Source organism: Prionailurus viverrinus, chromosome E3 (genome assembly GCF_022837055.1).
Source record: "Prionailurus viverrinus isolate Anna chromosome E3, UM_Priviv_1.0, whole genome shotgun sequence".
In the NCBI taxonomy this organism is placed as follows: domain Eukaryota; kingdom Metazoa; phylum Chordata; class Mammalia; order Carnivora; family Felidae; genus Prionailurus; species Prionailurus viverrinus.
Window position 1 is genome coordinate 19434094 of NC_062576.1, and position 10689 is coordinate 19444782.

Genomic DNA, 10689 nt, shown 5'->3' on the forward strand with positions numbered 1-10689 from the left:
ACTTCAGCGCAGAGCTCAATCCCACGAGCCTCGAGATCATGACCTGAGTTGAAATTGAATGGGACGCTCAACCAACTGAGCCGCCCAGGTGCCCCAGGAATATGACAGTTTCTAATGAGACTAAACATGATCTTATTTGAACACACCAAGCTGTTCCCCACCTCAGAAGACACCTCCTCAGTGAGGCCTTCCCTCACCATCCTGTCTCAAGTAGGTCCCTCTATCACCTGTCTGCCGTTAGATGATTTCTTACCATCTGAAATTGTTTATTGATTAACTTGTTTGTTACCTGTCCCCCTTTACCCTTCCAGGTCCCCAAAACTTGAATCAAAGCTCCACGAGGTTGGGAACTTTGTCTAGTCCCTTGCTATTTTGCCAGCACCTGGCACAGTACCTGATTTAGAAAACAAACAAAAAACACACATAGTTGGTGAATAAACAAATGAATGAACACTTTCCTTACTGATCTCTCTGGCTTCCCTCTCGCCTCCCCTCCACCCTGCAGCCAGGGGGAGTTTTAGAAAATGCCAATCTGGTCAGGTTAGGGGCTCCTGGCTGGCTCAGTGGGAGGAGTGTGAGACTCTTGATCTCGGGGTCATGAGTTTGAGTCCCAAGTTGGATATAGGGATTACTAAATAGGCAAACAAACAAACTTAAGAAAAAAAAATCTGGGGGCACCTAGGTGGCTCAGTTGGTTAAGCGTCTGACTCTTGGTTTCCGGCTTAGGTCATGATGTCGTGGTTCATGAGTTCGAGCTTTGCATTGGGCTCTGTGCTGAGCTCCCGTTGGGGTTTTTCTCTCTGTCTCTGTCTCTGTCTCTGTCTCTCTCTCAAAAATGAGTAAACTTAGGGGCGCCTGGGTGGCGCAGTCGGTTAAGTGTCCGACTTTAGCCAGGTCACGATCTTGCGGTCCGTGAGTTCGAGCCCCGCATCGGGCTCTGGGCTGATGGCTCAGAGCCTGGAACCTGTTTCCGATTCTGTGTCTCCCTCTCTCTCTCTGCCCCTCCCCCGTTCATGCTCTGTCTCTCTCTGTCCCAAAAATAAATAAACGTTGAAAAAAAAATTTTTTTAAAAATGAGTAAACTTAAAAAAAAAAGAGTATTTAAAAAAAATCAGGCCAGGTTAACTCCTGCTTATAAATCCCAAGCAGTTTACTGCCCTCAAATTCCCTCTGTGTGTGGCAGAGTATCTTGGGAAGGAAATGAAATGGGGACTATAAATAAGGCTCCAGTCAACTGTCAGGCTTGGATTTTATCCTGAGGCCCTGGGAGCCTTTGAAGGGTATTGAGCAGGAGGAGCACATGACTAATACCAAGGAAGTTCTTTCTGTGTAGAGTGTAGGTAAAGAGCAAAAGATAGAAGACAGCTCACAAAGGAGGCTATTGAGGGGCGCCTGGGTGGCGCAGTCGGTTAAGCATCCGACTTCAGCCAGGTCACGATCTCGCGGTCCGTGAGTTCGAGCCCCGCGTCGGGCTCTGGGCTGATGGCTCAGAGCCTGGAGCCTGTTTCCGATTCTGTGTCTCCCTCTCTCTCTGCCCCTCCCCCGTTCATGCTCTGTCTCTCTCTGTCCCAAAAATAAATAAACGTTGAAAAAAAAAATTAAAAAAAAAAAAACAAAAAAAACAAAGGAGGCTATTGAATTGGTTCTGGTTGGGAAGGGAAGAGCCCCCAAAGAGGAGGAAGTTGATTCTAGAAATACTTAGGATGAAAACGGACTAGCCCTGGTGACTGAGTGCATGAGAGAGAAGTGAAGAGAAAGTTTTCTTTTACTCTTCCTAATTTCCTTTTGTTGTTTTTGTCTTACCAGCAAAAAAACGGTTTACTTGGGAATAGCAGACAACTGCAATTCAGGATAAGCAAGGGACAGCAAAAACTATATGGTAGCCCAGCAAATACAGGAGAGGGATGTTATTTTATGGAGAAGAAGAAGTTGAGAGAATCACAACTGGGCGCCTGGGTGGCTCAGTTGGTTAAGTGTCGGACTCGGACTCCAGCTCAGGTCATGATCTCACGGTTCATGAGAGCCCCGCGTCAGGCTCTGTGCCGACAACTCCGAGCCTGGAGCCTGCTTCAGAATCTGTGACTCTCTCTCTGTCTCTGCCCCTCTCCCGCTCCCGCTCTCTGTCTCAAAAAATAAATAAGTGTTAAAAAAAAAAAAAAAGTTGGGAGGGGTTGTATTGAATGAAAATTCATTGGAGAAAAGCAAGAATTCAGGATGATAATGGTTTCTCTTTGGCTGAGTTGCAGGGATGGTCGATTTCTTGTAGGAGATGTAATGTACATCTTTTCCTGTTGGGGCCTGTGAGGATGATTCTCTCCTGTGGAGGGTTCTTCCCTTGGGTCTGTAATTGACAATGCTTCCTACAATAGAGGTAGAACGGTTATGGCGGGAGTGCTCCCCCTTCTGGCCTGGTTTCCCTTCATTCATTTTCACATTTTTATGCAACAGATACTTAATGAGCACCTACTAGATGCCAGGGAACAAGCCAGTAAAGATTCCTGTTGTTGAAGAGTGAACAGTCTGGGGCAGGAAGTAGTTGAGAGATTAACAAATAAACAAGCATATTTGGGAATTGGGGCAAACGGTGGGAAAAAAAATAAAACAGGGGTGTGAAATCAAAGGTACCTGGAGGGTCAGGGAAGGCCTCCTTGAGGAAATAACATTTGACCTGAGGCCTGAGGGATAAAAAGGAGCCAGTGAAGTGAAAAGCTGAGGAGCGATCAGGAAGGCAAGCAGCAGATGCAAAGACCTTGTTTGGAGCGAGGGACAGAGTAGTAGACGGTTGAGATGGGAAATGGAGGCAGGTGCAGCCTCACTCAGACTTTGGAGGCCATGGTGTGGAGTGTTTATTTTGGTGTGGAGTGTTTATTTTAGGTAGAGGAAACACCACTACAGTGTTCTTTTTTTATATATGTTTATTTATTTGGGGAGACAGAGAGCGCAGGGGAGGGGCAGAGAGAGAGAGAGGCTCCCAAAGCAGGCTCTGCACTGTCAGCGCAGAGTCAGACGCGAGGCTCGAACCCATGAACCGTGAGATCACAGCCTGAGCTGAAATCAAGAGTCAGATGTTTACCGGACTGAGCAGCCCCGTCCCTATGGTGTCCTGAGCGGGAAAGTGCAGGGGAGGCAGCTGGAGAGCTAGTGAGGAGCTAGCAAACGGAGCCTCCTCACCCTCTCGATTCCCCAATGCCCCACTCTTCCCCCTCCTAGCCACCCCAACCCGACCAAAGGGAAGTGGGGCCCTACCAGCTGGAGGGTCCCCTGGGGTTCGCCTGAAGCAAACAGGAAGCTGCCGCCCAGCGAGACGAGCCTGGGAACTGGCAACTGAGAAAGCAGGTCTCCTGGGTCCCTGGCCCCTTTCCCTGAGTGACTGTAGAGTGAAAGTGGAGACACAGCCACGTATGCAGAGAGACAGATAGCTGGAGGAAGAGGAAAGGAGGGGAGAGACGGGGTGGGAGTGGGGGCAGAAGAACAGATTTATTAAGAGTTAGGATTCCCGAGTTCTAGGGCTCCCTGTGTGATCTCAGGCAACACCCTGCCCTTTGGGGGCCTCAATTTCCCCATTTCTAAATGGGTTCCTTCCATAGCTGAAGCAGACAGGGGTTTCCCAAGTTCTTCCCCAGGAAGCAAAGGGGCACTGATCACCAGTCATCTCCCAGGACTGCTGTGCGGGAGCTGCAGTAGCAACCTGGCACTCGCCCTTGGCCGCTGGCTGATGCTGCCTCTCACTAACTGAGGGCCTACTATGCGCCAGGCGAAAAATGCTGCACGCATGCTGTCCTGTTGCCTCTTCACAAACGGGATTTTCATCGTGCTATCACTGTCCCCAGTTTACGGAGAAAGAAACTAAAGCTTAGATGAATGAAGGAACTTAGCCAAGTGGTAGACGGGGAGGATTCAAAGTCAAGTCTGCCAGATCCCAAAGTACGTGTGACGGGCCAGCTGTACAGAGTGGGAAGGAGGCCCAAGGCGTGTCGGCTGAATGAATGAATGGGGTATGTGTGTGAAGGGAAATGATTTAGAGCCTGAGGTTGAAGGAGGGAGGGGGAGAAGGAGGGAGCCCCTAAAACTGGAGCCACTTAATTCAACAAATATTTATTGGGTGCCGGCGATGTGCCAAGACTGTCCCAGGGCACTGCGCATTCAGTGGTGAGCAGGACCAAGTCTCTGCCTTGAGGGCTTATACTCTAGTGGGAGGAACAGAAAGGGATACACAAATAAGCTCATTTCACATGGTGCGAGGTGTCGGGATGAAAATAAAAGTGTGTCAGGGTAGAGACAGGTTTTGCGGGTCCGGAGGGGTGCCAAGGGAAGGGGACTGGAGGCGTGACCACCCCTTCCTCCCCGGGGGGTGTGGGGGGGGAACTGCCTGCCCGCCTGCCCGCCCCCACAGACACTCATGGTTCAGTGCCCCCCAGGCCCCCACCTGCCCCCAGCATCCACCGCGCGGCCAAGCTGGGTGCCCCGGGGAGTCTGGCCGCCATGCCACCTCCTCTTCTCCTCTTCTTCCTCCTCTTCCTCACCCCTGAGGGAGTCAGGCCCCAGAAAACACTGCTGGTGGAGGCTAAAGGTACGTCCAAAGGGTACAGATGGAAGGAGTTGGGGCTGGAAACTTGGGTCTGCCGGGATGCCCTTGACCAAGTAACTATCCTCCCTGGGCCTTCATTTTATTATCTGTAAAACTCAGAGAGGGGTCGGAAGGACTCTGAGCTCATCCACTTCCAGCTTGTGGATTCGCTGGGTTATCACCCAGTGCGAGGAATGAAGGGGGCTAAGAGTTCCTCTCTCTCTCTCTCTCTCTCTCTCTCTCCTCAGAGGGAGGCAAAGCTGAGCTGCCATGCCTCAAAGGTCCCTCAGATGGTCCCCCTGAGCAGCAGGCCTGGTTTCAGGGGGCTCAGTCAGAGCTGGACCCAGGTTCACAAGGCCTGGGCATCCAGAAGGGGCCCCTGGGCCTCCAGCTCCTCATCTTCAACGTCTCTGACCAGATGGGGGGCTTCTACGTGTGCCAGCTGGGGCCCCCTTCTGAGCAGGCCTGGCAGTCTGGCTGGACAGTCAGCGTGGAGGGCAGCGGTGAGGTCTGGGCTAGGGCAGGGAGGGGTGGATGAGAAGAGGGAGGCCCCACGGATGGAGGATGGTCCGGCAGTGAAGACAGATTTGCAGGGAGGGGTCGGAGGGTCTGCGGGACCGGCACGCAGCTAGTTTTAGGTGGCTCCTAAAAACTCCTGTGGCTTCGTGACTTCCACCCTGAGCTGTTCCAGATGTCTTTCACTCTTGTCTGTCTCTGAGTTCCCTTTCTCTCTCTGGCTCTCTCTGGGTCTTTGTCCCTCTCTGTCTCTCTTCCTCTCCTGGATGTGTCTGTATCTGGTTCTGGGTCTTTTCCCAGGGGAGCTGTTCCGCTGGAATGCTTCATACCTAAATGACCCAGGCTGTGGCCTGGGGAACAGGTCCTCAGAGGGCCCCAAGCCCTCTTCTGGTTACCCCACAAGCTCCCAGCTGTACGTGTGGGCCAAAGGCCACCCTGAGATCTGGGAGACAGACCCTGACTGTGCCTCGCCCAGGGGCGGTCTGAACCAGAGCCTCAACCAAGGTAAGGTGCTGGGGAGATGCCAGGGAGTGGGGGTGCCAGGGAGGCGAGATGGTGATTGGGACCCGGAGGGGTTGCAGGGAGGAGACCCCAAGGATTACACTTTCCTAGCCTTGGCTCTCCCTGCCCCAGACGTCACCGTGGCCCCTGGCTCCACATTCTGGCTGCCCTGTGAGGTGCCCCCTGCCTCCGTGGCCAGAGGCCCCATCTCCTGGACCCTCGTCCGCCCCAAGAAGCATAACATCTCATTGCTGCACTTAAACCTGAGGGAGGATGCCCCGGTCAGAGAGATGTGGGTCCTAGACACCCTCAGGGGAGGGGCTGTTCTGTTGCTGCCCCAGGCGACCGCTCAAGATGCCGGCACCTATCATTGTTACCATGGCAACATGACCATCGAGATGCAGCTGAAGGTCACTGCCCAGTCAGGTAGAGTTTCTCCCAATTGTGGGGCACCCGTGTGGGGCTACTGGGAAGAACTGGAAGCCAGTCAACCTTGGCGCCCCAACCTGAGAGCTAGTACCAGGCTCTTCCCAAACCCCAGCTTCCATACTGAACACTGATTCCATCTCCGTCCTCCCTTGTTTCCAAATCACGACTTTTCTGGGTCTTCTCTTCCTACTGGTTGCTCCTTCCCATAAGCTTTGACAGGGTCCTCCTTCCTCCCCAATCCTCACCGTTGGAGCTCTGAGGCCTCGTCTTACACCGTCAGCACCCTCTCGTCCTGGTCTACCCATTCTTCCTGTTTGCCCTCCTCTACTCCCATGGGTCCTTAGGCCACCGTGCCTTAGTGACTCGATTCTGGGCTCCATACACCTCACACCCAGCCATTTCCTGGAACTGCCATTTGATGTTCCACAGACACTGCAGGCTCAAAAGACACAAAGCCAAACCCCACGTCTTCCTGGAGTGTAGTCTTTTGGGTGTCCCTGTGTAAGTGAAGGGCACTACCACCTGCCCACAGGCCAAAGCCAGGAACCTGGGTATCTTTCCTTTTCCTCACCCATCCATCAACCCAGTCACAAGTGCTCTGCCCATTCTGTCCCCCTTAATACAATCCTCCTGTGGTACCCCAACCACAGTTCTCAAACTCAGCCTCAACTTTCACTCCCATCACACTGTGGCTTCCCGCCTCTAACCCTGTGAACTTGACTCTGTCCTTCACTATGAAAATGACTGTCCTTAACATGCTCCCCTTAATCCTAACATAGAGTCTAACTATAGTCATGGTTTGTTCAATAGATACTGCCCCAGGCCCCATGTCAGGCTCTGGGGCACAGTCTGTGACCTCAGAGGGAGGGAGAAGAGCTCTCCTTGTAGCTTGTGATTTTGAGGACCTGTGTCTTGCTCATGTTCCCAAGATTTACGGTCCTTTGAGGTCCCGAGGCTGGGAGGCAGGATGCCAGCCTGGGGCCCTCGTCTCATACCTGCTTCTCCCGATCAGTAAGACACTGGCTGCTGGAGGCTGGTGGCTGGAAAGTCCCTGTTGTGCCATTACTTTATCTGATCATCTGCCTGGGTTCCCTGGTGAGCTTTGTTCATCTTCGAAGAGGTGAGTCGTGTCCCCCAGCCCATCTGCCTAACCTACCCCATCTTCCTCAGGACAGCCAACACTGGCCAGTCTGACAACCAACCATCTTTCTCCCCTCGCATACCTTCCCCACAGGCCTCCAGTCCTGTCCCCAACTCCTCTAACCGCCCTCCAAAGTTACCGGGCCCCTTGGATTTTGAAGTCCCATCCCCTCCATGGACCCAAGTGGCCTCCCCGGTGCCCCGCAAAACTTCACCCTGCCTCCTCTGATCACTCCTCTTAACTCCCACCAGCCCTGATCCTCAGGAAGAAAAGAAAGCGAATGACCGATCCCACCAGAAGGTAACGATGCGAGCGCACCCGCAGCCTCCCATTCCTGCACTTTTGCTTTATGCTTTGCACTTACTGTTTCCTCTGCTCAGCACGTCTTTCCCCCTTCTCTACCGTTGAAATACTGCCCAAGCTTCAAAGCCCAGCTCCAAAGCTACCTCCTCTGTGAAGACCTCCTTGGAGTGATCCCAAACCCCTCAATAGGCTGTGCCAGAACACAGGAGCTAAACACAAGTGGCTACATCTTATCTTCCAAGGGCCTGGCCTCACTGTGCAACTCCTCTTCCTTCGCCAGGTTCTTCAAAGTGACGCCTTCCCCGGGAAGCGGGGCCCAGAATCAGTACGGGAACGTGCTCTCCCTTCCCACGCCCACCTCTGGGACGGGTAGGAGGCACCTCCCGCTCTCTGACTCCTAGAACCCCACCCATTTTCCCCGGTCACTCCAATCCCCTGAGGGCCCGGCCTTCCCGAGCTCCGAGCGCCGCCTTCAGGAAAAAGCCCGCCCCCGGGCGCGGGGTCCCGCCCAGATTGGAGCCCCGCCCCTAGCGCCGTGGCGGTACCCCAGGGCTAATAGCCCCGCCCCCAGGACGCGGGCCCCAAGGTCCAGTTCCGAGAGCCGCACCTCCGCGGAGTCGTAGGCCACGCCCCCTGCTGGCACAGCCTCCAGTGCCCCGCCGAGCCCGCAGCTTCCTCTCCTTTGCCCAGCCTCGCAGACCCTTAGCCTTGACCGCCCCCATCTCTTTTCTCCCGCCCCGTTACAACGTTCCTCCCGCCAGGACGCGCCCTAAGGTGGGCTGCAGGCCTGGGGGCCGCCGTCCAGTCGCACGGGAACCCGCGCAGCGACGTACAGGAGGTCGGAGCCGCGGGGCCCCGGAGCCCGCCACCAGCAGGTGATTGCGGGGCTGGGCACGGGTCCCCACGTGGAGCGTGTGGGAACGGTCTGTGTTAGGAAGAGTGGACCGGGGCCTGGAGGGGGGGGGGGGCGGGGGCTGTGACTCGGTTCCCACTTGTGTCCCCAAACCCCAGGCCCAGAAGAAGAGGAAGGAGAAGCCTATGAAGAGCCGGACAGTGAGGAGGGCTCCGAGTTCTACGAGAATGACTCCAACCTCGGGCAGGACCAGCTCTCCCAGGGTAAGACTGCGCTCCCCGCGGCTGCCCCACCTTCTCAGCGGCGGGCTCTGGGCCCTCGCTGGACCCCCTTCCTTCTCCACCAGATGGCAGCGGCTATGAGAACCCTGAGGACGACGCCCTGGGTCCCGGGGATGAAGACTCCTTCTCCAGCGGTCAGTTGGGGTCCTTGCGGGGCCTCAGCGACTTGGGAGGACCCAGAGGGCTGTGGCGCCCCTACAGGGCAGGAGTGGTCTCTGGAGTTCTCTTTTTTTCCTGCAGCAGCCGAGTCTTACGAGAATGAGGATGAAGAGCTGGCCCAGCCAGTCGCCAGGACAGCAGGTATGTGTGAGGATGGTCAGGGTAATGTGGGTGTGTGTGTGGAGGGGGTGACCTGGAGGCCAGCAGGAATAACTTCCTTCTTCCTTCTCTAGACTTCCTGAGCCCCCATGGGTCTGCCTGGGATCCCAGCAGGGAGGCAACCTCTCTTGGTGAGAAATGGCTAGGGACCCTCCTGCCTTGCCCACATTGGGTTGACCTGGCCTCAGCGCTGACTCCACACTCAACCTTGACCTTGACTCCGACCCCAGGCCTAATCCTGGTCTTAGATGGACTCCTAACCTTAACCTCCACCCCAATCCTGATCCCAGTATTTACCCCATCCCCAGCTGTGAACATCAGCTCTGATCCCAATCCGATTCCAGCCTGGATTTTGACCTCCACCTCACTGCAGCCCCAGCGCAAACGGCAGCTTTGACCCCAGTTGTCTCTACAACCTCCTCGTGACTGTGACTCTGACGTTGACTTCTTCCGGTTGGGTTCTTGACATGGATTATAATCTAATCCATACCTGACCGTAATCACTCCTTCCTAGTACCCACGGATCAAGCCTTCCACCTTCCTCTGCCTCTCAGATTCCCTCTGTATGTCAGGCCGCACTTCCCTTCCCCAAGCCCCCAGCATGGCGCTAGGCCTCCCTACTCTCCTGCCCACGCAGGGTCCCAGTCCTACGAGGATATGAGAGGGATCCTGTATGCAGCCCCCCAGCTCCGCTCCCTTCGGGCCCAGCCGGGTCCTAATCATGAGGAAGGTGGGTGCTTCTCCTGCTGTCCCTGCTGTCCTCTGAGACTTACCCCCTCCCAGTCTACTCTGTCTCCACCTGTACCTTACTCCTCCCGGTCCTAATCAGATGCAGACTCTTATGAGAACATGGACAATCCCAATGGGCCAGAGCCAGCATGGGGAGGAGGGGGCCGCATGGGCACCTGGAGCACTAGGTGATTCCTTCCAGGTGAGCTGGGAAATGCCCTCTAAGGAAGGGGGAGAAAGCGGGGGAGGAGTAGGGGTGGATGTGGTCCTCGGGGTGGGAGAGGGGAAAAGTTTCCCGAGGCCTGGGGTTCAGGGGAAGGGCTCCTGGAACCTCCTCGTCACCATTTCTTCTACATAGCCTGGGCCTCCTTAGGCCCCCGAGATCCACACTGGATTCTGAAATCTGGGACCCCAAGCAGACAGTGTCGACTTCTGGAGCAGCGTTGACTCGGATGTGTATATCTGTGTGTGTGAGCGCACGTGTGTGTGTGTGTGTGTGTGTGTGTGTGTGTGTGTGTACCAATGAAACTTTGGCTCCCTTTACTTACTCCAAATAAATTCAGTGACTTCTTCGAATCCTATGACGTAAATGCCCTTGTATGGGAGGGGGAGGGAAGGTGACGATGTGTGTACTCCCCTCTCGAATCCAGCAGAGGACGGAGAGCTGCATCCTGGGTACGATGGGGCCTTTTCCCTCCTGTGATTTGGCCTGCATCTGTTGCCCTCACTTGCCTGCCGCTCTCTTCATCCAGTTTAGCCACCATTCATTCAGCAGCTGGGGGTGCCCAGTGAAGAGAAAGCCATCCAGGAGTTGGCAGTCATCGCTGACATGTACTGAGCATCTCCTGGGGTGCCCGGGTGGCTCAGTTGGTTAAGCGTCAACTTCGGCTCAGGTCATGATCTCACGGTTCCTGAGTTCGAGCCCCGCACTGGGCTCTGAGCTGACAGCTGGAGCCTACTTCAGATCCTGTCTCCCTCTCTCTCTGACCCTCCCCTGACCGCACGCACGCTCTCTCTCTCAAAAATAAATAAACATTAAAAAAAATTTACT

The 10689-nt window shown here is 54.9% G+C and overlaps 1 protein-coding gene across 9 annotated transcripts; it reads left to right on the top strand.

The window, feature by feature from the left end:
- Positions 1–4328: 4328 nt before the first annotated feature.
- On the top strand, positions 4329–10214 carry CD19 (CD19 molecule). Of its 9 annotated transcripts, none has more exons than XM_047839375.1 (15): positions 4334–4570; positions 4816–5070; positions 5384–5587; positions 5696–6010; positions 7026–7133; positions 7406–7454; positions 7738–7826; positions 8219–8332; positions 8469–8573; positions 8657–8725; positions 8835–8891; positions 8984–9040; positions 9424–9639; positions 9739–9840; positions 9997–10214. In XM_047839375.1, the coding sequence occupies exons 1-14, from the start codon at positions 4483–4485 to the stop codon at positions 9828–9830; spliced, it is 1818 nt and encodes a 605-aa protein (XP_047695331.1). In that variant the 5' UTR covers positions 4334–4482; the 3' UTR covers positions 9831–9840; positions 9997–10214. The 9 variants fall into 9 exon arrangements, with proteins under 9 accessions (XP_047695338.1, XP_047695331.1, XP_047695337.1 ...); XM_047839374.1 differs by having other exon boundaries at positions 4341–4570; positions 8832–8891; XM_047839378.1 differs by having other exon boundaries at positions 4343–4570; positions 9547–9639.
- Positions 10215–10689: the final 475 nt, after the last annotated feature.

Coding starts and splice junctions, on each gene's coding strand:
- CD19 (XM_047839374.1), top strand. CDS start 4,483: ATGCCACCTCCTCTTCTCCTCTTCTTCCTCCTCTTCCTCACCCCTGAG. Junction 4,571..4,815: donor ACTGCTGGTGGAGGCTAAAG/GTACGTCCAAAG, acceptor CTCTCTCCTCAG/AGGGAGGCAAAGCTGAGCTG. Junction 5,071..5,383: donor AGTCAGCGTGGAGGGCAGCG/GTGAGGTCTGGG, acceptor GTCTTTTCCCAG/GGGAGCTGTTCCGCTGGAAT.